General features: G+C 50.4%; 1 protein-coding gene across 1 annotated transcript; it reads right to left on the minus strand.

Moving 5' to 3' along the window:
* Nucleotides 1-717: 717 nt before the first annotated feature.
* Nucleotides 718-26,553, minus strand: GLIPR2 (GLI pathogenesis related 2). The gene is made up of 5 exons (XM_012463355.2): nt 26,481-26,553; nt 15,527-15,635; nt 14,764-14,867; nt 12,187-12,264; nt 718-1,312 (listed from the first exon to the last, which is right to left on the minus strand). Exons 1-5 carry the CDS (start codon nt 26,491-26,493, stop codon nt 1,152-1,154), a joined length of 465 nt encoding a protein of 154 aa, XP_012318778.1. The 5' UTR covers nt 26,494-26,553; the 3' UTR covers nt 718-1,151.
* Between the last annotated feature and the right edge of the window lie 873 nt (nt 26,554-27,426).

Raw genomic sequence — 27,426 nt, forward strand, 5'->3', positions numbered from 1 at the left:
GGTCCCTCCCACATGGACCTTGTAAAGTTGCTATTCAGGGGAACCTGGTATCGTTTCAGGCAAAACACAGAACCATATTAGCATTTCTAAGCCCCCTGCCCGGAACGTCACCTTGGAACATTTGGGCTTGTTGCACATTCCAGGAAGGAGCAGCGGCACAGCTGCAGCCACAGCTGCCAGGAACAGGCCTGGGCTCCCGCCCTGTGTCGGGGGAGGGCAGAGGTTGGAGGGCTTCCTCTGGGGGCCCTGAGTGAGCTCACCCTCACCCCACCTCTCTGACTTCATCCATCCAAGGCCGCTTGGCCAAGAGCCCAGGCAGGGTGAGGGGGCTGTCTCCCAGACCAGGCCTGGGCCGCCTAGCAGAGGTGGGGGAGGGGGAACTTCAGGCCTAGCCCAACTCTCCAGAAACCCGGGTAGCCTGCTGAGCTCTGAAATGCCAGAAATTTAAGAAAAGAGGGAAGGGGGCAAGAGGTGGTGGTGGTAGTGGCACTTTGCTATTTAAAGGTAGAAGAATGCAAGGTAGTAAAGCTTTTTTTCTCCATTTGTTCTTTGGCGATCCCATTAGAGAATTCCGGGAGGCATTCAGGATGACATCATGTTTTACAACTCAGAAATCTCGATAATTCTGCAAAAATGGAGCTCCTGCCTGCTCCATGTTTCTGATGGAAGCTGCTTTATATTTATGTGCTTAAAGCTGTATCTTATGTCACATTTAAATGAGGGTTTAATACTCTTTATTATCTACCAAAAGTAGATTACGATGCATGAAGATCTCATAAAATGAACTTCATTTCTCAGCATCACAAATATTTGGAATACAAAAAGTCCAGGGATGGATATTAGAAGAAAGATACAAAAGAAGTTTGCTTACAAATAACAAAAAATTTAAAAAACTGATTCCCCCCTCCCCCAAATCCAAATAATCATGGTCTAGGTAACCATCAGGGTAAATGCTTCATTTGCTCACTCTTGTAATAAGAATGAGTTCACATAGAACTTTATGTCCAAGTGTATATACCAGAGATGCTCACATGCATCATACACACAAGCACATACACCCACAGGGGCAGACGCACAGCCAGGTTTTGGTTGTTCTAGGCACTTCATATCCACATTCTTAAGTCTGCCACCTTCCCATTACATTTGACAAGTTACTTCTTTGGTGGCAGGACGTTTTCTTCAAAGAAGCCCTGGTTGACAACATTCCCTGCTGGGAAATATCTGGCCACCACAAAGGAGGACCCATCACTTGCGGATGCCTTCCCCACTCCCATCTTCTTTGTGTTCTTCCATACCATGGCCGTGAAGTGTCCTGTAGGGGAACGGGCAGAGGGAGAGGGACACGGGTGAATTAGCAGAGCCTAAAGAAGGATGTGGCAGGGGATTGTTGAACCCCTGCACCATCTTGCCAGGCTCAGGGCAGCATGATCTTCACAGACCCCTGCAGGGGAAGGAGAAACAAAATGCTCTGACTACCTGACTTCTTCCCTGCACCCACCCAGATGGAGTCTATCTAGCTCTATCACCTGGGTTGGAGTGCAGTGGTATGATCTTGGCTCTCTGCAACCTCCACCTCCTGGGTTTGATAGATTCTCTTGCCTCAGCCTCCCAAATAGCTGGGAATACAGGTGCATGCCACCATGCCCAGCTAATTTTTTTGTATTTTTAGTAGAGAAGATTTCACTATGTTGGCCCACCGGTCTTGAATTCCTGACCTCAGGTGATCCACCTGCCTTGGCCTCCCAAAGTGCTGGGATTACAGGCATGAGCCACCGCGCCTGGCCAGACTGCCTGACTTTTAAAGCAGATCCTTTCCATCAGCCACACAGACCTCATGCACCTCACCAACTTCCAGCAGTCTCCCAGAGATCACAACAAACTGCAGTGGCCCCAACAAATAGGATGCCACTCTACCTAGTGCCTGCATCTAACCTTGTCCCCAGGCTGCAATCTTGAAGCTCTCTGGTGGTTCCCTGTTGTCTTCATCTTACTTGACACCTCAGAAACACTTCCTGTACTTCTTACTCTTCTTCTTTTCAAGGCACCCCTCCCCCTTTTGGTTTCTAGGATTCCACAGTCTCTTGCCATTCCTCCTGTTTTGCTGCCATCTCCTCCTCCTCTTTTTTTTTTTTGAGACAGAGTTTTGCTCTTGTTACCCAGGCTGGAGTGCAATGGCGCGATCTTGGCTCACCGCAACCTCCGCCTCCTGAGTTCAAGCAATTCTCCTGCCTCAGCCTCCCGAGTAGCTGGGACTACAGGCGTGTGCCACCATGCCCAGCTAATTTTTGTATTTTTAGTAGAGACGGGTTTCGCCATGTTGACCAGGATGGTCTCGACCTCTTGACCTCGTGATCCACCCGCCTCAGCGTTCCAAAGTGCTGGGATTATAGGTGTGAGCCACTGCGCCCGGCCTTCTCCTCCTCTTTGACCTCACTTGTAGATATTGAAGGACCTGTATTTCCCAGGGCTCAATCCTGGGCTCTTTTTTTTCTTTTCCCTCTAAGCTCTCTTTAGGGAATTTCATCTTTCCCTGGCTCCCAAATTTATTTCTCCAGCTCAAACCTCTGCTCTGTGTTCCAGACATAACTACTTACTGGATATTTCCACATGGATGACTCACAGGCATCTCAGATTTAACCTATCCAAACCTCACTCCCAGTTTTTGTCTCCCTAGACTTATTCCTCTCCCAGTCTTCCCATCTCCATCAACGGTACTTCCATGCACACACCGCTAGGGGTGAGTCTGTGTCCCTTCCTCTCCCTCTTCTCCCCAACAACAACCTAGCATTCGGTCTTGAAGAATCCAGCTCTAAATTGCATCTCAAGTCCACCTACAACCTTGGTCCCAACCACAAACTTCTCACATGGACCACTGCAGTAGGCTCCTGAATGGTTCCACGGCGTCTACCTTGGCCCCTCAAATTCATTTTCATTCTTTTTTTTGACACAGAGTCTCTGTCACTCAGGCTGGAGTGCAGTGTCACAATCTCGGCTCACTGCAACCTCCACCTCCTGGGTTCAAATGATCCTCCCACCTCAGATTCCTGAGTAGCTGGGACTACAGGCATGCACCAGCTAATTTTTTTTTTTTTTTGTATGTTTATTAGAGATGGGTTTCACCATGTTGCCCAGGCTGGTTTCGATCTTTTGACCTTAGGTGATCCGCCGGCCTCAGCCTCCTAAAGTGCTCGGATTACAGGCATGAGCCACTACACCCAGCCTCATTTTCTACTTAGTTTTCAGAGTGATCATTTTGAGACATAAATCATATCTGTTTACTTCCCTGCTTAACAATCCTTCACTTGTTCCCAACTGCACCTAGAATGAAAGTGAATCGGCTGGGTGTGATGGCTCACACCTGTATTCCCAGCACTTTGGGAGGCCAAGGTGTGCAGATCATGAGGTCAGGAGATCGAGACCAGCCTGGCCAACGTGGCAAAACCCCGTCTCTACTAAAAATACAAAAAAATTAGCCAGGCGTGGTGGTGGGTGCCTGTAATTCCAGTACTGGGGAGGCTGAGGTAGGAGAATTGCTTAAACCCGGTAGGCAGAGTTTGCAGTGAGCCGAGAACACACCACTGGATTCCAGTCTGGGTGACAGAGTGAGACTGTCTCAAAAAAAAAAAAAAAAAAAAGAGAATCCTTTGGTGTAGTGGCCTCCTCTACATTCCTTGAACATACCAGGGTATGTCCCACACAGAGCCCTTCCACTTTTTCTTCTTCTTCTTTTCCTTCTTTCTTCTTCCCTTCATCTTCTCTTCTCTTCTTTTCTTTCTGACAGGATCTCTCTCTGTTACCTAGGCTGGAGTTCAATGGCGTGATCATAGGTTACTGCAGCTTCTACCTCCAGGGCTCAGGAGACCCTCCCACCTTAGCTTCCTGAGTAGCTGCAACCACAGGCATGTGCCACCACTGCTGGGTCATTTTTCAAAAATTATTTGTAAAAGACAGTGTCTCTCCATGTTACATAGGCTGATCTTGAACTCCTGGGCTCAAGTGATCTTTCTGCCTTGGTTTCCCAAAGTGCTGAGATTATAGGTGTGATCCACCACGCTCAGCCAAGACACTCTTCTGATGACCAACAGCTTTTTGTCCCTGGGTCTTAGCCTAAATGTCACTTGTTCAAATAAGTCATTTGGAAAAACCCTTTTATTTTATTATTTGTTTTTGAGATAGAGTCTCACTGTCGCCCAGGCTGTAGTGCAATGGCACGATCTCGGTTCACTGCAACCTCTACCTCCTGGGTTCAAGCAGTTCTCCTGTCTCAGCCTCCTAAGTAGCTGGGATTACAGGCTTGTGCCACCATGCCCGGCTAATTTTTGTATTTTTAGTAGAGACAAGTCTCACCATATTGGTCAGGCTGATCTTGAACTCCTGACCTGAGGTATCCACCCACCTCAGCCTCCCAAAGTGTTGGGATTACAGGCGTGAGCCACCGCACCCAGCCCGCAAACACCCGTTTATTTACTGAACATCTCCCTCTGAAGATATTCTTACCACACCCTGTTTTTTTCCCCTAGGTACAATTCTCTCATTTGCCTGATGCATTTGCTTGATTACTTGGTTACTGTTTGGCTCCTTCACTGAGCTGAGACCATATAGGCATAGGTCAAATTTGTTTTAATCACCAAAATATACCCAGTACCTTGGCATAGCCTGGCACATGAAAAGTGTAAAATAAACGTTTGAAAGAATGAGTGGAATAGATGAATAAGAGTCATACAGAAGATCCATCTTGGACTCCAGTTCTGCCTTCACTGGAAGTGAAGCCTTCTATGTTTTGAGCTCTTTGAGACTTCAACACATTACAGCCTCGTTTGAGTCCTTCTGCTCTGAGTCAAACAGCTCAGTTCCCTTTCAAGCTACTGCTCCACCCTCCAGACGGCACTCGGTCTTGCCATTTCCCAGGCTGCCTGTCCTTCACTCGCTTATCCTTTCAGGCTATGAATATAGCTTAGCTTCCAAATCTCCTCCCATTTGGGAGTCAAAGAGTTGATGCTGTCATACATTCTTTGCTGAATGATCATAAAATTTTTTTTTTTTTTGAGACAGTCTCACTCTGTTGTTCAGGCTCACTGCAACCTCTGCTTCCTGTGTTCAAGTGATTCTCGTGCCTCAGCCTCCTGAGTAGCTGGGACTACAGGTGAGCACCACGACACCCAGCTAATTTTTGTATCTTCACTAGAGATAGGGTTTCGCCATGTTGGCCAGGATGGCCTCAAACTCCTCATCTCAAGTGATCCATCTGCCTCAGCCTCCCAAAGTGTTGGGATTACAAGCATGAGCCACCATGCCTGGCATAAATTCTTATCTCTTGGGGAGCAGAGGCAAGGTGTTCATCCCTTCCAGCTTTATGGTTTAGCACTTACAGAGATCAATGAGACATTTACATTCCATGTCATGGGATAGCATTCATTTGCTAAAGTAACACTGAAGAGATTGTTTCCTCCTAAATATCTGGCTTATAATTGGGTAAGCTATGTGAGGACAGGTGCCACATCTGTTTTATTGACTACCATATGCCTAGTGTTTAGCACCGGGCCTGGCATAAGTAGATGCTCAATAAACATTTGGTGAAAAAAGGAAGAAACAGAAGGAGGGAGGAAGGAGAAAAATCATGATCAGAGTAGCTAAGCTTCCCATAGGGTGGTTAAGAAAGAAAGAGGGAAACCACTTCACACCCAGTAGGATGGCTATTATAAAAAACAGAAATGAAAACAATAGAACATAACAAGTTTTAGCAAGGAAATGGAGAAATTGGAACTCTTGTGCACTGTTAATGGGAATGTAAAATGACACAGCTGCTCTGGAAGACAGTATGACAGTTCCTCAAAAAATTAAACATAGAATTGCACTTTGGGAGGCTGAGGTGGGTGGAACACTTGAGGTCAGGAGTTTGAGACCAGCCTGGCCAATGTAGCAAAACCCTGTCTCTACTACAAATACAAAAATTAGCTGGGTATGGTGGTGGCTGCCTGGAACCCCAGCTACTTGGGAGGCTAAGGCAGGAGAGTTGCTTGAACCTCGGAGGTGAAGGTTGCAGTGAGCTGAGTCTACACCACTGCACTCCAGTCTGGGTGACAGAGTGAGACTCCTCAAAAAAATAAAAATAAAAAGGAATTCTGGGCCGGGTGCGGTGGCTCACGCCTGTAATCCCAGCACTTTGGGAGGCCAAGGCGGGTGGATCACGAGGTCAAGAGATCAAGACCATCCTGGCCAACATGGTGAAACCCCGTCTTTAAAAAAAAAAAAAAAAAAAAGGAATTCTGACACATGCTATAGTATGGATAAACCTTGAAAACATTATGCTAAGTGAATAAGCTAGACACAAATGGACAAATATTGTATGATTCCATTTATATGAGGTAACTAGAATAGTTAAAACCAAAAGTAGAACAATGGTTGGGTGGGGATGGTTTCAGGCATTAGATTCTCATAAGGAGTATGCAACCTAGATCCCTTGCATGAAGAATTCATAATAGAGTTTGAGCTCCTATGAGAATCGAATGCCACCACTGATCTGACAGGAGGCGGAGCTTAGGCAGTAACCTCACTCCTCCACTGCTCACCTCCTGCTGTGCAGCCCAGTTCTTAACAGGCCATGGGCCCATACGGGTCCACAGACCAGGAGTTGGGGACTCCTGGTCTAAGGGGTACAGAGTTTCAATCTGTGAAGATGAAAATAATTCTAAAGATGGATGGTGGTGATGATTGCATAACAGTGTAAATGTATTTATTGCCACTGAACTGTATACCTAAATGGTGAAAATGGTACATTTTCAGTTATATATGTTTTACTACAATTTCTTTTTCTCTTTTTTTTTTTTTTAAAGACATGGCTTTACTATTTTGCCCAGGCTGGAGTGCAGTGGTGCAATCATGGCTCACTGCAACCTCAACCTCCTTGGCTCAAGTAATCCTCCTATCTCAGCCTCCTGAGTAGCCAGGACCATAGGCACATGCCACCACACCCAGCTAGTTGTTTTAATTTTTTTTTTTTTTTGAGATGGAGTTTCACTATGTTGCCCAGGCTTTCAGCTCACTGCAACCTTTGCTTTCCAGATTCAAGCGATTCTCATGCCTCAGCCTCCCAAGTAGCTGGGATTATAGACTTGTGCCACCACGCTGGGCTGATTTTTGTATTTGTAGTAGAGATGGGGTTTCACCATGTTGGTCAGACTGGTCTTCAACTCCTGACCTCAGATGATCCACTAGCCTTGGCCTCCCAAAGTTCTGGGATTACAGGCATGAGCCACTGCACCCGGCCTAGTTTTAAAATTTTTTTGTAGAGACAAGGTCTTGCCATGTTGCCCAAGCTGCTCTTGAGCTCCTGGACTGAAGGGATCCTCCTGCCTTGGCCTCCCAACATGCTGTAGTTACAGGCATAAGCCACCACACCCAGCCTATTTTACTAAAAAATTTAAAAAGAAAGTGGACAAAAAAGAAAGAGACAAAGTCAGTGCTTCCCATTGCATCCTGTGTATGGTAAGGACTGAAATAAATGTTTGTGGATTAAATTTTATTTTTTCCCCTATAGTTAAACTCCATTTATTTATTTATTTATTTGAGGCAGAGTCTTGCTCTGTTGCCCAGGCTGGAGCGGCACGATCTTGTCTCACTGCAACCTCCAACTCCTGGGTTCGAGAGATTTTCCTGCCTCAGCCTTCCGAGTAGCTGGGATTACAGGTGTACGCCACCATGCTTGACTAATTTTGGTATTTTTAGTAGAAATGGGGTTTTACCATGTTGGTCAGGCTGGTCTCGAACTCCTGACCTCAAGTGATCCACCTGCCTTGACCTCCCAAAGCACTAGGATTACAGGTGTGAGCCACTACGCCCAGCCATTTAAAACACTGTAAAACTTCGCTATAATTTATTTTTTTGTTTACATTCACAGAGGACTGCAAGTCACTAAATTGTTTATGAAAATCATCAAATATAAACACAAATCTACATAGTTGATATAATTGAAGCAAGAATGAAAAGAAAACAAACCCTAAGCACAATTATGCATATTTGCCACTTATCTTTAATCTTGTATTAACTGCTGTTTAATAAGCTCTGGTTTCCACCCAGAATAGAGGAGAAAGACTGCTTGCCTATTTGCCCTTGGTTTTTTTTTTTTTCTCTGAGATGGAGTCTCACCCTGCTACCCATGCTGGAGTGCAATGGCGTGATCTTGGCTCACTGCAACCTCCGCCCCTGGGGTTCAAGGGTTCAAGTGATTCTCCTGCCTCAGCCTCCTAGGTAGCGGGGATTACAGGCACCTGCCACTGTGCCCAGCAAATTTTTGTATTTTTAATAAAGATGGGTTTCATCATCTTGTCCAGGCGGGCCTTGAACTCCTGACCTCGCGATCCACCCGCCTCGGCCTCCCAAAGTGCTAGGATTACAGGCGTGAACCACCACACCTGGCCTGGCCCTTGGTTCTTAATACACTTGGGTCACAACTCCAGGCTCTCTGCAGCGTTGCCAGGTTTCCCTACTTCTACAGGCGGTATCCAAAGGCTCAAGTCCTTTCTCACACTAGCCTGCTCTCTCAGGAGATCACATGCTTGGGCCACTGACCCTCCCACTCTCTCTGTCTCCCAGAAAAGGAAGAAGCTGCCATTTATCCACTGGTTGCCAAGAAAATAATTAGACACAAAGTGAACATAAGCAGCATGAGTGCCTGTGGCAGCCTTTTCCAAACGGATGAGGCTAAGCAATCTTTCCTCTCGCTGGGGAGGTTTCCGTCTGCACAGAGGGAATTAAGCTACAGGTATTCAGAGCTTAATTACATGGCACAACTTCCTTAGCAACCATCAAATACACACTGGTTTCTAACTCTAATCTAATGAAGATTCCTTTTTCTTTTTCCTCAAGGGATGACATCCTCTTTCCTGCTATGAATCAAACTTCTTGGACTATATCTTTGAAAAACACTAAATATGTCACAGTATATCCTCACATGGGAATAATTTGCAAAGGTAGGAAAGAATGAGTGAGCACTTTTTGTATGATATGGTACAATCTCTGACAAGCATAAAACAGATCACATACTCTTAACACCAGAGTGTGGAAAAGGGAAAAGAGAACATTTATACACACATGCTGGCATAAGCACAGGATAACTCTGGAATGATTCACAGGAAACTGGTATCTCTGGTTGTCTCTTGGGAGGGAAAGTGCTAGGTAGGGGTCAGGACTGGAAGAAAACTTTTCACCTTTGATGGCTCTAACTGTTCATATCATATAAAAATATTCATCAGGAGGCCAAGGTGGCAGAATCACTGGAACCTGGGAGATGGAGGTTGCAGTGAGCCGAGATTGTGCCACTGCACTCCAGCTTGGGCAATGGAGTGAGACTCCATCTCAAAAAAAAAAAAAAAAAAAAAATCTATCTATCTATCTAATTCATTCAGAATAAATAAAATAAACCTACTCATTTAAACAGATTATATCAAAGTAATGATAAGACATTATTTCTCTTTACTCAACACACAGCCGAGACCAGCATCCTTCATCACAAGATGCTGGCCTGGGTGAGACTGGAGGTGGGGATGGAGTATAGGGTATTTCTTTCTTTTTTAGGTGGGTAGACCGTCTTACTCTGTCACCTAGACTGCAGTGCAGTGGCAGGATCTTGGCTTACTGCAACCTCTGCCTCCAGAGTTCAAGCAATTCTCATGTCTCAGCTTCCCAAGTAGCTGTGATTACAGGCACGCATCACCACACGTGGCTAATTTTTGTATTTTTAGTAGAGATGGGGTTTCACCATGTTGGCCAGACTGATCTTGAACTTCTGACCTCAGGTGATCCGCCTGCCTTGGCCTCCCAAAGTGCTAGGATTACAAGTGTAAATCACTGCACCTGGCCAAAGCGTATTTCAAACGCTCTTTCACCTATAGCAGGGACTCAGATCAGGGAATCCATGAACAGAGATGCAGCAAGAAGTTGCAGACAGGCTCTGGGGGAGGCTGAGCCAGGGTGGGCATGAAGATCTTTAAGGGTCTTGCAAGTCCCCATTATGACACCACCCAAAGTCTCACTCCTGTCTTAGGCTCAGGCTCCATCTGTCCCCAGGCACTGCCTATTGGTACCTAAGTCAGCACAGGGGCTGGTTGCTCTGGGATTTTCCTCTTTAGGGGTGGGAAGTGTAGGGCAATGGGTGAAATGAGGAGACAGTGATCATGGAAAGTTGGGCTCTGACTCTTGTAAGATTCCTGCCTTGGTGCAGGGGTGGTGGAAAAAGCATCAGATCAGGGACAGAAGGCGTGAGAAAGACTGCTTCCCTTTTCTAGGCCTCAGTTTCTTCCTCTCCAGAATGGGTATAATAAAGCTCTACTTTCTTTTTTTTTTTTTGAGACAGAGTCTCACTCTTGTCGCTGAGGCTGGAGTGGGTGATCTTGGCTCACAGCAGCCTTTGCCTCCCAGGTTCAAGCGATTCTCCTACCTCAGCCTCCCAAGTAGCTGGGATTACAGACACCTGCCACAACACCTGGCCAATTTTTTATTTTTATTTTCTTTACTAGAGACAAGGTTTCACCATGTTGGCCAGGCTTGTCTTGAACTCTTGACCTCAAGTGATCTGCCTGCCTTGGCCTCCCAAAGTGTTGGGATTACAGGTGTGAGCTACTGAGCCTGGCCAAACCCTACTTTCAAATGGTGTACTGAGGCTTAGGTGGCAGTGGAGGTACCACTGCACACACAGATGCACACGCACAGTGTTAGTTAATAACTTGCTCGGACACATGTCCAATTGCTCAAGAATCTTGCTCGTGGGAAAAGCAAATCCAGAAGCTTTGAATAAGAAGTCTTCTGGACACCGATCTCTATTAAAAGAAGACAAGGTCCTGCCTGCACATCCTTCATCAATAGCAGGAGGTTATTACTGCTCCCTCCCCACACACTTAGGTATCCTTGCCTCAGAATCACACTCAAAGCCCTGCCAGCCAGGCCTGGAGTCCTGCAGGGGTTAACTGAGGGGAGGAATGCCTCAGCAGATGCTTCTGCCTCTGCCCCAGAGTCCCATGAACAACACAACGCAACATGGTTGCAGAAATCCCCACCCAAAAGGGCGGGCAGCAAACCACTGGAAATGGTGACTGGCACTGAGAACCTGTCACTTCCTGCTTCTAGAGTACACCTCTAGATGGTAGAAGGCCACAAGGCTCTACTTGTGGGTGGGACAGGTAGGGTAGGAGGTACAAGGTGGGCAGAGAGTCCCTTTTTCTGTTTTCCTGGTGCCTTCTGGTCAGAGAAACTCCTGCCCCCTTCTAACACCATCCTGAGCCCCAGGCAGCTCTGAGTCTGTTTTGAGGAAAGACAAGGAGCCTGGTGAGGCCAGCAAAGGGCAGAGGGACCCTAGGGCACAGAGTGGCTGCCCAGAGGGACCGCAGGGCACAGGGAAGCTGCCCAGAGCTTTCGTCAGGGGAGGCCTACGAGAAGGGAACATGGACCCATGGAAGGCTCCTTCCTGTACTTGAATCACCAGCTCTCAGAATATCTCATTGAAGCTACCTTCTCCCTCTCCCCTGAGAGGAGGGAAGGACAGGAATTGACCCAAGTCCACACAACAAAGGGTGCCAGAGCTGAGACTAGATCCAGCTTCTCTGCACCCCAAGCTCCTGAACTGCAAACTAGAGCAGAAAGGGGAAGGGAGAAAGCCAGGGTGGGGATTGTGAGGGAGGGGTGTGGTGTGTGGAGGGAGGAGTGCCAGCAGCTTGAACCTTCTCCTGATGGACCCAGGGAGCCATGGCAGTTGAATCGGGAGAGCACTAGGGGCAGAGACAATTTTAGAAGTATTGAGGTTGCTGGAGAGCAGAATGGATTGCAGGAAACAAGACTAGACGCAGGGTGACCAGTTCAGGAATGAAGCTCCTGCTAGGGAATGAAGCTGTTCAGGAATTAAACTCCAAACAGCTTTGGAAATCCAGTCTCCTATGACACACTCCAGGAATGGGAAGAGCTCTGAGCTGGTGGGGCAGGATTCAGCATCTGGGTGCTCTCAGATGGAACAGAGCACATAGCAGGGAGAAACTGGGGATGTAATGGGGAAAGGAGAGCTTTGGTCTCTGGTCAAGGACAAGCCAGAGAAATACGGAAAGCATTAATTTTTTTAGAGAGCTGGTTTCTCTCTGAAGTCAGACACCCAACCTGCATTGCTGCCCAGGGCCAGGCCACTGGAGAGACCCTGACACTCACCAGTCCCCGAGGTGAAGCCAGGCTGCTGGAAGTTGTAGTTCTTGATTTCACTGTACCATCTATCAGCCACCTCCTTTCCTGTGTGGAGATGACATTGTTCTAAAACTCAGCCACAAAATCCACCCACTCCCTATTCCCTGACTCTTCTCCCATCAATCCCAACCCCCCTATCCGGCAATTAGACATCTCAGAAAGCCCCAGTGAACTGACACATCCTCGATGATGCTTTGCAGACTCCCAGGGACTCCTGCCCATGAGCATGGCCAGGCTGAAGGGTGGGCCTTCTGGGGGGCTGGGAAGAGCACTAGCCTGGGGTCAGGGAAACTGCACCTGTCCCCCCCACCCACACACACTGACTTGCTGTGTAATCCTGGGCAAAGCCTTCCCTCTTGGGCCTCTGTACAATGAAAAGGTTGAATGCAATGTACTTCAAGGGCCTTCTGATGATGCTCTGAATTTCTAGACTATATTGTCATCTCACCCCATGTGTAGCTCTTGAAACATCCATAGTTGGAAAGACGATTGGGCTGATAAACCAAGGATCCCCACTGTGGGCAGGAGGGCCCTCACCTGGGGCATCCACTGTCCCCACAGGTGGTGATATGAGCAGCCGTTTCCCTGGGAGCTGCCGCTCTCCAGGCCAGAGCTAAGAGCCGGGACCTTAGAGCAGTCAGTCTCAAATGTGTGCAAGAATCTTGTTAAAGGGCAGATTCTGATTCAGTAGGTTCAAGGAAGAACCTAGGATTCTGCATTTCTGCTCCCAGATGCTACTGCTGATCCACGTTCCACACATCAGCCTCACCTGGAGAGCATTTAACAAATACTAATGCCTTTGTCCTTCCTCAGACCAACTGTGTCCATCTCTGGAGGCGAGACTTAGGCACTGGTTTCTTTCTTTTTTTTTTGAGACGGAGTTTTGCTTTTGTTGCCCAGGCTGGAGTGAAATGGTGTGATCTCAGCTCACCGCAACCTCTGCCTCCCAGGTTCAAGCGATTCTCCCACCTCAACCTCCCAAGTAGCTGGGATTACAGGCATGCGCTACCACACCCAGCAAATTTTGTATTTTTAGTAGAGACAGGATTTCTCCATGTTGGTCAGGTTGGTCTTGAACTCTTGACCTCAGGTGATCTGCCCGTCTCGGCCTCCCAAAGTGCTGGGATTACAGGCGTGAACTACCGCACCCGGCCTGGTATTTTTTTTAAAGCTCCACAAAGGATCCTGATGTGTGGGCAGAGTAGGGAACCACTGTCTCAGAGAACACCTACCTAACCCCCTCTCTGTAGAGATGGGAAACTGGGGGCAGAGAAGGCAGTGACCTGCTCAAGGCTCCCGAGGGAGCCCGTGTGAGGCTGGGATGGACCGTGCCTCCTAAATGCCCACTTTCCTGTTCTGTGCCCTTTTCCCAGGGCCCATCAAGGGCCACAGCCTGGGCTTGGGAAGGAGCCTGTAGGCTGAGGGTAAGGCCTGGTGGGTGGGGGTAGGGAACTCCCTAGGAGCTCACACATGCCTCCCAGTGGGGATACTAAGGACCATGCTACACAGGAGCCCTGGCTCAGGCTGTGCTGGGGAAACCAAGAGGACTCAGGGGAACTCCCAGGAATGTGAGGCCAGGAAGGGAGTGAGTCATTCTTTCACTGGTGTTTGGAGAAAGCTTCAGAGATCCAGATAGGGATCCAATATTCTTCCTAAAAAGCCACATCAAGGCTGTCAGGGCCAGGAAGCTCAAGAATGTCTGGGCAGCATGGTGGGATCATTCCAGACTGAGACCTTGCATGGAGACATTGTCTTTTCTATTATTATTATTATTATTGAGATGGAGTCTTGCTCTGTTGCCCAGGCTGGAGTGCAATGGCGGGATCTCTGCTCATTACAACCCCCACCTCCTGGATTCAAGCGATTCTCATGCCTCAGCCTTCTGAGTAGCTGAAATTACAGATGTATGCCACCACACCCAGCTAATTTTTTGTATTTTTAGTAGAGACTGGGTTGCACCATGTTGGCTAGGCTGGTGTCGAACTCCTGACCTTGTGATCCACCCGTCTTGGCCTCCCACAGTGCTGGCATTACAGGTGTGAGCCACCGCTCCCAGCCCATTATTTTTTTCCAAAATTGAAAAAGCTTTATTGCTTTTCTCCATACAAAGGTAATACACCAGCACTACTGATAGTGTATCACCAGTATAGTAAGACAGTAAAATATCTCAGGAAGAAAATAAAATTTCTCAGTAGCTGAGGATGCCCTAGTGCCAAAAGAGTCAGGCTGAGATTCTGTACAAAAGCAGTCTGTCTCCCCCACCCCCACTCCTCGGCCTGGGATCTTCTCTGAAAGAGGGAGCCTGGTCAGTCTGACTCATCTCTGTGTCCCTGGCACCTAGCACAGGCCTGGTGCTGAGCCAGCCATCAGGACCTTGTGGTGAACTGAAGTCAGCCTAGGAGCACATACAGAGAGCTCTGGTTTTCCTTTCCCTTCCTGGCCCGTGGCTATACCACCACAGCACTGGGGTGAAGAGGCATTTGAGGAGGCCCCGTCCTACGTCCAGCTCCCACAGAGAGGAGAGGAGTCGAAAATACAACCCACCTGCCTGATCGTAGGATGCCCATGCAAGGTTCTCCCCACACTGGCCGCGGCTGGACTCTGGGCTGTGCTTGAGGATCCTCGTACTGGCCAGGGCCTCGGCATACCTGTGGAGTCCAAGGTGCCTCCTTAGAGCAGGCACAGCTCAGGGAATCCCCAAAATATGCACCCCAAGTTAGTGTGGCTGAGCTTCCTTCCCTGCCTGGGGCTCACAGAGGAGCTAGAGGAGCACCACTCCTGCATGATTTCTGAGCCTTGCAGCAGTCCCATTCCACAGAGGAGCAGGTTGAGGCTCAGAGGAACAAAGGGACCTGCCCAGGTGAGTGAGAGTGGTTATTCAAGTGTGGTTGTATCTGACCCCAAAACCCAGTCACCCCAACCATCCAGGGCCCCCCGACCTTTTCTTTTTTTTTGAGATGTTGTCTCACTCTGTTGCCCAGGCTAGAGTGCAGTGGGGTGATCTTCGCTCACTGCAACCTCCATCTCCCAGGTTCAAGCAATTCTCCTACCTCAGCCTCCCCAGGAGCTGGGACTACAGGTGCACACCACCATGCCTGGCTAATTTTTGTATTTTTAGTAAAGATGGGGTTTCACCACCTTGGCCAGGCTGGTCTTGAACTCTGACCTCAGGTGATCCACCTGCCTCAGCCTCTCAAAGTGTTGGGATTACAGGCATGAGCCACCGCTCCTGGCCACAGGGCCCCTTTGTGACTGCAGCAGTGGCACATGAAGGGCCCGAGTCACCCAGATGTGCTAGGGGACTCACTGTTGAGCCTCCCGGTTGAGCTTCTTGCAGAGCTTCAGTGGGGGAACGCCGTGCTTCTGCCGGTACTCATTGTGGGCCTTCAGGACCTCATTATGAAACTGTTTGGAAGCTGGAATGATTGCAAAATGGAGAATAGCTCAGTGCAGAGAAAAGACTTACCCAAAGTATAATGGCATGCTGAAAGCAACACCCAGCTCAAACCTCAGGCCACACGGACAGGCTGCTGCTCCCTCTGACACCTGGCACCCCAGCCAAGTGGCCCTGCTCCACGCTGCTGCTCACCCTACCCACCATCGCGCTCCACATCTCTGCACATCTAAAGCCCGTGGATCATGTGGGGCCTTATGGGTCATGTTAGGGATTTGGGTCTGTATGCAAAGCAATGAGAAGCCACTGAAAGGGAGCAGGGCAGTGAGCTCCGTGTGTTTCTCAAAGACTCTGCTGGCTGCTGAGTGGAGGATGCACAGAAACAGAGGAGATTTGGGGGCCTGGACAGTCAGCAACAGGACTTCGGAAGTAAAATATCTGAAAGAGACCAGGTATCTCAGGCTGGACCTAGGGAGAGCAGTGGGGACTAGACTGAGCCAGAGCTGGGAGTCCAGAAAGAGGCATCCTGGCTGGGGAGGAGGGCACCTATGCTGGGTGGGTGAAGCCAAGGAGACAGAGGGACAGACAAACAGGACAAGGGAAGGACAGCCCTGGGGAAGCGGGGTGTGAAGGTGAGTTTTAGGTGCCAACTTGACTGAATTAAGGAATACCTTGAGAATTGGTAAAGTATTATTTTGGGGTGTGTCTGTGAGGGTGTTTCCAGAGGAAACTGGTATGTGAGTTTGAGTGGGGAAGATCCACCCTCAATGTGGGTGGCACCATCCGATCAGATAAGCTGGGGACCTACGTAGAAACTTACTGCAGGGCAAAGCCACCACAGAGTCGCCACTAGGGCAGTGTCTAGTGGAGCTGCAGAAATGCAGCCACCCACAAGGCTCCAGAACTGTGGAGCTACCAGCAGGCAACGCCAGCCTGGGAAGGCTGCAAGCAGGAGGTGCCGACCTGAGAGAGCTGACCCGAGAGAGCTGAAGCGTGGAGAGCCCCGCAGGCCATGGGGGTGGGGCTGCCTGAGGCCCTGGGGCCCAGCTCCCACCCAGTGTACCCAGGACACAGGAGATGGAATCAAAGGGGATTATTCTCCAGCCTCAAGATTTAATATTTTCCCTGTTGGGTTATGGATTTACTTGGGACCAGTTACCTTCTTTCCTATTTCTCCCTTTTGGAATGAGAATATCTATCCTATGCCTGTCCCACCACTGGATTTTGGAGTAGATCACTTGTTTTGATTTCACAGGCTCACAGCTGGAAGGAATATGTCTCACAGTGAATTGTGCCTTGAATCTCACCCTTATCTGATTTAGATGAGACTTTGGCCTTTGAGTTGGTGCTGGAACCAGTTAAAACTTGGGGCTATCGGGATGGAATGAATGTATTTTGTATGTTGGAAGGACATAAGTTTTGGGGAGCCAGGGACAGAATGCTTTGGTTTTAATGTCCCCTCCAAAACTCATGCTAAAATTTAATTGTCAATGTAACAGTGTTGAGAAGTGAGATCTTTAAGAGGTGATTAGAGGGCATTATCACAGGACTGGGCTCCTGATAAAAGAATGAGTTTGGCCTGATCTTCTCCCTGTCTCAGTGTTCACTTGTTCTTCTGCCCTTTCATGGGATAATGCAGCTCGAGGGCCTCGCCAGATGCCTATGCCATGCTCTTGGACTTCCCAGCCTCCAGAACTGTGAGTCAAATAAACTTTTTTTTTTTCCATAAATTATCCAGTCTGTGGTGGTCTTCTGTAGCAGCAGAAAATGGATTAAGACATAGAATAGGAGAAGAGTGTCACAAAGAAAGTGGAGGTGGTGGGAGGGTGAGTGATGTGATCAGCAGGCCCAGGGCTGCAGCTGGGGAAGAGGTGAAGCCCATGCTCAATTAGGTCATGATCTCAGAAAGGGCAAAGTCAAGGAGGCTGTGGGTAGGGAGAAAATAAGTGGGTGAAGCCAAAAGCAAGCAAGATCAATAGTGAACAGCAGCCACACCAATTTGGATCTGAAATGATCCCTATCCATCCTTCCAACATTCTCCATCCATCCATCCATCTAATATCTTCCATTCATCTATCATCCACCATTCATCCAACATCATCCACCCATCCAACATCCTCCCTCCATCCATCCACCCATCCATCTAATATCTTCCATACATCTATCCATGTGACATTGCCATCCATCTAACATTACCCATCCGTCCAGCATCATTTATCCATATCATTCATCCAAGACCTATCCATCTATATCTATTCATCTCTTCATCTGTTCATCTGCTCTGAGTGCTTCTGTGCCATGTCCCACATTGTGTGCTAAGGGTCCAGAGATAAGACAGCCATGTGCTGCCCTCAAAGAGCTAACATACAGATGGGAAGCAGCCTTGTAAACAGACACTAGCCATGTGATAGGTGCCAAGATGCAGGTAAGCACAGGTGCAAAAGGAACTTGGAGATTAACCTAACATGGGATCAGGAATGAGGCAACTCCTGATATAAGGCCCCAAAAATGTCTGAACAGGAGCTAACCAGCCAGGCTATGATGAAGACACTGAGCACCATACTCAGGAATCTGGGAGTTCCCTTCTGTGGAAATGGGGGTGAGCTGGATGGGTTCTGAGTGAGGGCCACAGAGGGCCCTTATGCTAAATCGGTCCCATCAGGCCAGAGAGGCCTGTCCCTCAAAGACTGGCTGTGGGTAGTGGCAGGAAGGGTGTGAACCATAAGGGAAGTGCCATGCTCTTCGTCACATTCACCAGTGCCTTTTTTCTACTCTGCTGCCTTTCACCCAAGGCTGAGGAGATGATGCAACAGGGAGTCCTCTTCCCTTTCCTCATAGCCAGATCTCCCGTGTTTCCTGGGCCAAGTGAAATCCCATGACATTTCTGAGGAGACATGAGGGAAAGAAGACCCAGGGCTTGCCTTCAGGGGAGTAGGGGGCTGCAGACTCAGAAGCTACAGACCCAGGAGGTGAAGAAAGCTGCAGGTCACACCTGCATCGTGGAGCTGTCCAAGGGCCTTCTGATAAACAGGAAGTGGACTCTTAAAGAGCATGTGGACCAAGCTCTAGAACTCGGGTTCAGTGAGGCTGTCCAGTGAGGTCCAGTCACAGTAATGTGGGCAGCGCAGGGATGATAGCAGCTCTGAACCCCAGGATTTGTGAGGTTTTAGTTGACAGGCAGAGATGGGGAGACAAAGTGATGACACCGGCATGGAGGTGGAAACTGATCATGGAAACAGTCATTAAGGCAGAAGGCGGAGCTACAACCTGAAGTGTCAGGACTTCCTGGCAACAGGCATGCCAAGCCCTTGCCAACAGGAAAAACAAAGATTTCAGGTCTACAGCGGAGAGAAGAAAAGGCAGAAGTGGTGTTTAACATGTATAGAGTTTCGGTTTTGCAACATAAAAAAGTTCTGGAGCTCTGTTGCATAACAGTGTAAATATACTTAACACTACAGAACTATACACTTAAAAATGGTTAAGATGATACATTTTATGTTATATGTTTTACCATGATAAAAAGATTTCAGGGTTAGCATGTTAATGTGGTATTTGGGATAAGGAGTCAGAGAGGCTTTTAAAGAATATCTCACAGGGAAATGGCAGGAACCATGGCAACTCATGGGGCCCAGATGGGGGTCTTGTTGACCACAGTTTAAGAAGAGTCAGCTGGGTAGCATGGCCACCAGGAACCCATGGGTTCTTGGGCCATAGGCTGCTTTCCCAGCCCAATCCCTGCTTTGTGCAAGAGGCAGTAGTGATTTGAGGTGTGTTGAGGCTGAAAGTGGGGTCTAATGAAGAATGGGTACAAGGATGGAAGATGTTCAGCCTGGAGAGGATCAGCCTCTGGAAGACATGGTAGAGGCCCCTAATGAATCCTGGGGCCCCAGAGGGAAAGGCTGGGGCCAGTGGGTGGAAAGGGCAGGATGACAGATTTCAGCTCAGCCTAAGAAAGACCTTTCCTAGTCAGAGCTTATGATGACTGAAAGTAGCTACATCATAAGGTAGGAACTCTCTACCACTGAAGGCATTCAAGCAGGTGAGCCCCTCTTGGAGGGACTCCGGCCCTGGGTCAGAGGATCTTCAAGTCCCTTCCAATCCTGAGATGCCATAGGGTCCCGCTGGGGTGGGAGTGAGAGGAGACAAGATGAACAACTTGTCCAAGACTTGCAGAGGTTTCCCAAGCTTCTATCAGGAGACACTGATCAGAACGAGTGAGTGTGCAGGCAAGGGCACATATGGGTGACACCACCAAGGTGACTGAGGGTCCCCATCTGAGTGGCAGGGTTGGCCAGGCCTATCCTAAAGGACCAGGTGTCTCCTGGGGCTCTGAGGAGGAGAGGGAGATAGGGGAGTGGGTGGCTAGCTAAGGGGAAGCCAGTTTAAAGTAGCCTGAGTGCTGGGGTCAGTTTGTACTGGATTCCTTGGTGCTGTAGGCTCTTGTCTCCTCGGCAGAGAGAGACATATAAGGCTGCTAAAAACTAGGTCACTGCACTCCCAGAATGTGGGAAGTAAAAAGAAACAAAAGTGAAAGTTCCTGTGTCCAAGCAAAACTCAGTGCCCAGAAGCTGCAGCTAGGCACTGTGTCTGCCAACACCAGACCCCTGGGCCAGGGTTCTCTAGAAGGGGCCAGGTCTTTCTGGTAATCAGCTGGGAGCCCTCTCTACCCACTTGTGGCTGGGAGGCATAAAGGCCTCCCACTTGGACAGCCCCAGGAGTCCCCTCCCACCGAGGCAGCCTGTCCTAGCCCCAGGTGGCCCTCCGCCCCAGGGAGGCAAAGTTATCAGAGGCAGCCACACCTAGCAAAAGGCACACCCTACCTCTGTAGAAAAACCCAAGGATACAGATAAACATAAGGAAAAAAAGTCAAAGCAAAACCGTCCATCTCCCAGTTAGGCAGGGAGGGCCCTTCCAGCCACCTTGCAATGGGGGAAGGGCAGGGATAACGTCTTCATTTTGTAGGAGGGTAAACTGAGGCTGAAAAGGCCACAGGGCCTCAGAGTGCCAACCCTGGGGAATGAGGGAGAGGCAGGCCCACCCATCCTGAGCCCACTGTCTCCTGCTCTCTGCCAGCCATGTTCGGGTGCTGGGCCTACGCATGATCTTACTTACTTCTTGCCACCTTCTGTGGGAGCTGCCATGGCCTTACCTATGTTTTTTTTCTTTTTAATTAGGAAACTGAGGCTTGAGAAGGGAAGTTACCTGTCCAAATTCCCACAGCTAGTCCAGATCCTAAGCAAAGCCCTGTCCTAAGCTCCCAACCCTCCTCAGGGTCACGGGAGACAAAGGGAATGATGGAAAGAGACAGGGAGTGACTGAGGATGCCTGGGAGGAGGATCAGGCTCAAGCACAGCTGAGGAAAGCAGCAGAAGAAAACAGACAGGGGAGGCAGCTGCCTTCCGATCTCTGAAGGGAGCAGAAGGAGAGGAAGGAAGAGGAGAGAAGAACAAAGGCTTCTCAAGAGCCTCCTCTGTGCCAAGCCCTTTCTAGGCACACCTGGCTGAGGGACCCTGAGGGAAATTAGGGACTGCAGAGTGTAGGTTACCAGGGGGCCAGATTTGGGGCTTAAAATAAAGGTCAGAGCTGCTAAAGGGAAGCAGGAGCTGCCTAGGCCTGGCTCCCTAGGGCTGAGGGAAGGGGCTGGGCTGTCTCTGCTGGGGTGGAGGGTGTAGGTGTCCTAGGTGGGGCTGCATTGGGCTCTCAAAGGTCCTTCTGGAGGCCAAGCCTTTACTGCTGGGGGCTCTGTAAAGATTTTGAGGAGTATAAAAAAAAATAGCCATGTGTGGTGGCCCATGCCTGTGGTCCCAGCTACTCAGCAGACTGAGATGGGAGGATCACTTGAGCCTAGAAGGTCAAGGCTGCAGTGAGCCATGATTGTACCACTGCACTTCAGCCTGGGTGACAGAGCAAGACCTTGTTTCAGAAAAAAAAAAAAAAAAAAAAAAAAAAGATTCTGAGGAGGTCTGCACCGCCCCGCCTACCATTTAAACTCTTGACTGAGAGAGGCTCTTCCCCCACCTCTTCTGAGGCCTCCCTGAGCCCAGCCTGACTCACTCCCCTGCCCTCTCCAGGCCCCTTATGAAAGAGCTAGTGACTGTCAGGGCCCAGGGCAGGAGTTGTGAATAGGCCCCTCTGCTCCCTTGGCAAAAGGCTGAAAAGCAACCCAGTTCTACCTTTGGGGCAAAGCTGGTTTTGCTTGTTTATCAGGAAGAAAGAATAAAAAGCTGGCAGTTTAAGAAAAAAAAAAAAAAAGAATGAATGAGTTTCAGCTGGGTAACTCCTACTCTTTAAGCCAGTTCTGGAATTTCAATGGGCAAATCCCTGCTCTCCCTTTTACTGGCCATGTGATCTTGGACACGCTGCTAAACACTTTGTGCCTCCTTTCCCCATACATAAAGTGGGAACCTCACAAGGCTGTAGTGAGGGTTAAATGAATTAATCTATGTAAATGCTTTAGAACTGTTCCGGAATATAATGAACAGTTATTAAATGCCAATCATAATGATTATATTACCATTGGACAGGGACAGAAACCTTTGGGGCTTTGGCTTTGGAAGAACCTGTTCCCGTTGCTTCTGGGTCAAGTCCCCTCCTGCTCTGCCTTTACGCTGACCTTTGATGGCCTTTTTCAGTCCCCCGAGCTCAGATATTTGCTAAGTGAATGAGTGAGTGAACAAATGAATGAGGTTCTCAGTCCAGCACAGTGAAGACACTGGGACAGATTCCTCTCTTCATTATAGATGAGGAAACTGAGGCCTTTGGATGGTGGGGGGCATGTGGATTGTCCAAGGTCACACAGTGAGTCCATCTTAGAGCCACATCTAAGAACACCCCTCTCTTCACCCACTCCCCTGCCCCAAATCTCCCACACTTTTCAGTTTACACATTGCTTCCTCTTTTCCAAATGGCAAGAACAACGTCTATGAGGAGTTGCTCAATTGATTACGGGAACAAGGCACACCCCTCCCACCAAGCATTAGCCTCCTCCAGGCTGTCCCTCTCCATAGAGAGTGGCTGTAATTGAAGGGGAGGCAGCGGTTTTCCAGCTCTGCCTGCCATCACTCAGGCACATCCCTGCCCCTCTGGGCCCCAGGTTCCCCATCTGTGTGTGAAGGAAGGATGCCATCTGTGGTTTTCATAATGTCTTCAAAGCAGAGAAACACTTCCTTTGAAGGAAACCTTCAATAAAAGCAACAGATGAAAATGAAACTGCTGGGGTTGGCTTGGCCCACATAGCCTCTCCCTGCAGAGGCCTGAGGGTCCCACTCGGTAGGAAACCCCTGGGCTCATTGGTCCCTAAAGGACTCTCTGGTCTGATTTCCTCTGGCACTAGGTGGATGGAGGGTCACTAATATTCTTTGAGTTGATGAGAGGGTGTGTCGAGGTCCCCCCGGGCTAGAGTTCAGGCTGGCAGGAAGCAGGGTATCAGGGCAAGTGGTCAGTGTGGGAGAGAGGACGGAACACAGTGGGGGAGTTAGAGAGCTGGGTTCAAATCCATTGGTTTGCTTCCCAGTCAGTGTGTGAGCTTGGACAAGGTCCTCAACCTCTGTAAATCTATAGAATGAGTTGCTAATAACTGCCTGGCTGTGCTGTCACAAATATGGTGACACAGAAAATACCGAGCTCTATGCCTAACATGCAGTTGAAGATTAATCATGGATGTCACCAGTATTAGGGACAAGAGGCTTCCACTGAGCCCAAGGTCATTGCCTTTCCCGTCACACTTACTGTACACTGAGGCCCAGCAGAGAGACCAGGGCTGGGAGCAGGATCTGGGAGTCTCTGAGCACTGGGCCAAGCATCTTCTGGAATTTCAGTTGTGCCAGGTGTGTGATTATTTTACAATAATGTCTATTATGCCAAGCAGCTCTGGGGTGTATCTGAGGTTAAGGATGAAAAAGAGACTGCGTCCTGTACAGTGAGGAGGAAACTGAGGCCCAGAAGGGGCAGGGACTGATTCCTTATGATGGCCTTTATGGAAGCACACAGAGGCCCTGTGAGTGCCACCTGCCCTGTGGGCACAGACAGCAGCCCGGGCTGATGGGCTGAAACTTCAAGGTTGGCCTTGTGTTGAAGGCCCATTGGGCACTGGGTCACCCAGAAAAGTCATTTTCTTTTAGGAACCCTAGGAGAGCCAGATATTAATACTATTCTGGGGGTTCTCAGTTTTCTTGTTGGGTGGGGGAGATAAATAAAATGCACATGACTATGAGGGAGAAAGGTCTGGGTCAGAATTCTAGAAGGTCCCTGGGTGTGTGTGTCTGTGTTAGGGGTGGAGGTGGCCTCTGACTCAACCAGCTCTAACCTGCCTTCTGCCACTGGCCTCCTCCTCTCCTGAGTGAGAAGTAATCTTCCTCTGAAACCTGCCCAAACCTTCCTTCTAAACCTGCATCTCCAGGCATAGAAACCATCACCCCATCATGCAGGCCTCTGACCCTTCCCTCTGCTTCACATTAAGTTGTTACCAAGTCTGCCCAAGGCCACCGTCTCACAAATCCATCCCATCCTCCTCTCCAGCCTCCATCCTGCCCTGAATGCCTCCATCATCTCCCGTCTGTGTGACTGCAGTAGTCTCCCCCATCCTCCCTCCACCCTCTCTCCATCCATCCGATTCACCCTACACCCTGGCAAAGCTCTAGTCCCGCTGCTTTCAGATGGGTGCCTTTCCATGACACCCCAGGATCTGTAAGATGAAGTCTAAATTCCCAAGACCCTCTGGGATTTGACCACATCCTCCAGGAACCCTCACTGGCTCCCATGCAGAGTAGTCTCCTCACCTTGAGCTCCCACCACCCACCCTTTACCAGCACCTGTCTTGTGGTTCGGATCATTTCCCACTCTTACTCCAGCCAGACAGTGCCTGTCTATCCCCTACATAGCTTTATGTATTCCTTTCACAATCCGAGTGGATGCACGCCCCAGCACTGGTTCCACAGCTTGATTCAGAGCTGCTAGATGGTGCAAGGGAGGGAGGGAAGAACACACAGAAGAATGGGCACAAGGCCGAATATGAGTAGTTCTGGAAAACCATGCCTTACAGAAGATGATGGAAACAACTGATTAAGATGTAGCCTAAGAGAATTTGTAGATTTTCTCTTAAATCTACAGAGAAAGGAGTTGATTTCCCAAGTAGATATCTCAAAAGGCTTGCTCTCATCTGCCATACTTTTGCCCCATCACCACTTGTCATCCTGTTAACTAAATGGTAACCCATTACGTCACCTTTCAATGTGGTGAAGAACCCTGGGCTCATAACGGCCACCCTCATTGTACAGACAGGGAGGCACAGAGGGAAAGAGGCGTGCTGAGTATCACACAGCAAGTGATTAGCTAGGCCAGGGCCAAAAGCCAGACCTGCCTCTACAGCCTAGGAAGGCTGGTTAGGACCAAGGCCAGGGAAAGTCACTTGCTCCCACAACTGGCATCTCCTGAGTCCAGATCCTAGAGGGACCTAGCCTTACTCATCTGAGATGGACAACCTGGATGAAGCAGAATTTCAGAATCCTGTTCAACAGCTGTTCCCTAAGAGCCTCCTGTGAGGCAGGAGCTATGCTGAGATAAACATGGCCCCTGGCTGCTAGGAGTGAGGACTGTGTGGGAAGCAGGTCTATGGCTGAACTCTCTTCTTCTTCTTCTTTTTTTTTGAGAGTTTCCCTCTTATTGCCCAGGCTGGAATGCAATGGCGAGATCTTGGCTCACCACAACCTCCGCCTCCCAAGTTCAAGCAACTCTTCTGCCTCAGCCTCCGAAGTGGCTGGGACTACAGGCATGCGCCACAATGCCCGGCTAATTTTGTATTTTTAGTAGAGACGGGGTTTCTCCATGTTGGTCAGTCTGGTCTCGAACTCCTAATCTCAGGTGTTCTGCCTGCCTCGGCCTTCCAAAGTGCTGGGATTACAGGTGTGAGCCACCGTGCCTGGGCAAATGGCTGAACTCTTGTCCCTGGCCCACTGCAGGAAGGGCTGCAGCGAGGAAAGCACCAGGGTGGGCACTTCCTGGGGTAGGGGTGAGGGGTGGCTAATAGGGGGTGGGGAATCACGGATGGGCTCCAGCACAGGAGCTGAACCTAGAGGGATGGAGCATGGGGTGGGGGTGGGGGGGCGGAATTTTCAGGCTGAGAGTGGGGGTGGTGAGGCCAGGGCAAGGAAACCCAGCGGAAGGGACCTGTGCATCAGCCTCGGGACAGCTGTAGTGCAGGGCTCAGGTAAGGGTTGGTGACCCACTCCCAGGGGCCTGAAGACAGGTCTGGAGTGTGTCCTTTCACTCTGAGGACTATGGTGAGGAAGGTGTTAGGGAGCGACAGGAGGAGAACTGTGTTGTAGAAAGTTCATCTCGACGGCCACAGTGGAGAGGATGGGGTGCCCCAGGAAAAAGGGAGCCAGGCCGAGCCTGGCACACCGGGAGCCCGCAACGGCGCGGGTGCTCGGGAGAGGAGGAACAACAAAAGGGTGAGGGTGATGCTCAGGGCTGTTCTAGGGACGGCCGAGCGGGCAAGCCGCTTTGCAGCGAGACAGGCTGTCACACTTTGGTGGCTTTTCCAACTCCAACTCTGGCCTCCTCAAACAAAGCAGAAGCCACGCCTTGGCGGGACGCGGAGCGCAGCCCCTCAGGGTCGGGAAGCCCTCCCTGGCGCGATTCCCAGCTCTCCCGCGGGCCTCCCTCAGGCTCGCCTTCCCCCCGGGCTGCCCGGAAACCCCGCCGGGGCGCTCCGCCCGCGCGCCCTCCACCCGCACCCCGGGCTCCCGCACGGCGGTCGCAGCCGCTTTCCGCACTCCTCAGGACTCGGCTTGCGGCGGGCAAAGGAGACGCGAGGTCCGGGAGCGCGGGGCTCCAGGTCATGCCGCAGCGAGCGTGCCCGCAGGCTCACCTGACTTGCCCATGGCCGGCTCCGCGCGCTCCTCACTCCCAGCGGCTGCGCTGCACTGCGCTCCCCCGGCCCAGCGCTGCCCGGGAGCCCGGGAGGCCGGGACCCGGCTGAAGCCGCGGCCCCTCCCCCGGCGCCGCCCGGCACCCGCCTTATAAGGAGCGACAGCTGCGGGTGGAGGCGCCCGGGGCTACTTCGCGGGCCGCCCAGAGAGCTCGCCCGGGGGAAGCAGCGCCGCGACTACCCAGGACTCCCGGATCCCGTCCTGAGCTGTTCTTTTCCCGGGACGCGTGGGGAAGCCCGCGCCTGCTGGGCTCCGCGTGGCTGCTCCGCGCCGACGCGCGGCGTTGACAGCGGGGCGCAGGGTCGCGGCACGAGGGGCGTTCCGGCCGGCGCCACTAGGGGGCGGCCTCTCCCTGCCGCGGCCTGACCCGACACAGCAGCCCCGGGGTGTGACCCCATCCCCGGTGACCCCGGGCTCCAGAAGGCGGCTGGTCCGGGGAGGGGGACGCTCCTCTCCCAGGACACGCCCTCTACTGCCAGTCGGGGTGGAAGCGCGGCCGCCACTAACCCGTCCACTCGCCCCTCATAACCTCCCAGACCAAGCCAATTCCCCACCCTGCTGTCTGGCCCCAGACCCGTCTCCCCGACGCCCCACCTTTTCCCCGTACGCCAGTCAAACTAGATTTCTTACCATTCCCCAAACATGTTCTGGGATTTCCCACCTCCCTGCCTTTCCTCAGGCCGTCCCTCCGCCGGGAGTGCTGGCCCTGGAGCCACCATTTCCACTGCAGCCCATCCCTCAGGGTCGGCCGGTCTTTCCAACTTTCGGGTGCTCTGACCTCTCCTGCCCCTGGGGGCAGCACACACCTGGTACTGGGGAGACTGCGGCCCACCCATGGCCCCTGCCCCGTGGGAGAAGAGTACTGACTTGACAGCTCACCTGTGC

Source organism: Aotus nancymaae, unplaced genomic scaffold (genome assembly GCF_030222135.1).
Source record: "Aotus nancymaae isolate 86718 unplaced genomic scaffold, 86718_ANA_hifiasm-v0.15.2.pri h1tg000003l, whole genome shotgun sequence".
Taxonomy (NCBI): domain Eukaryota; kingdom Metazoa; phylum Chordata; class Mammalia; order Primates; family Aotidae; genus Aotus; species Aotus nancymaae.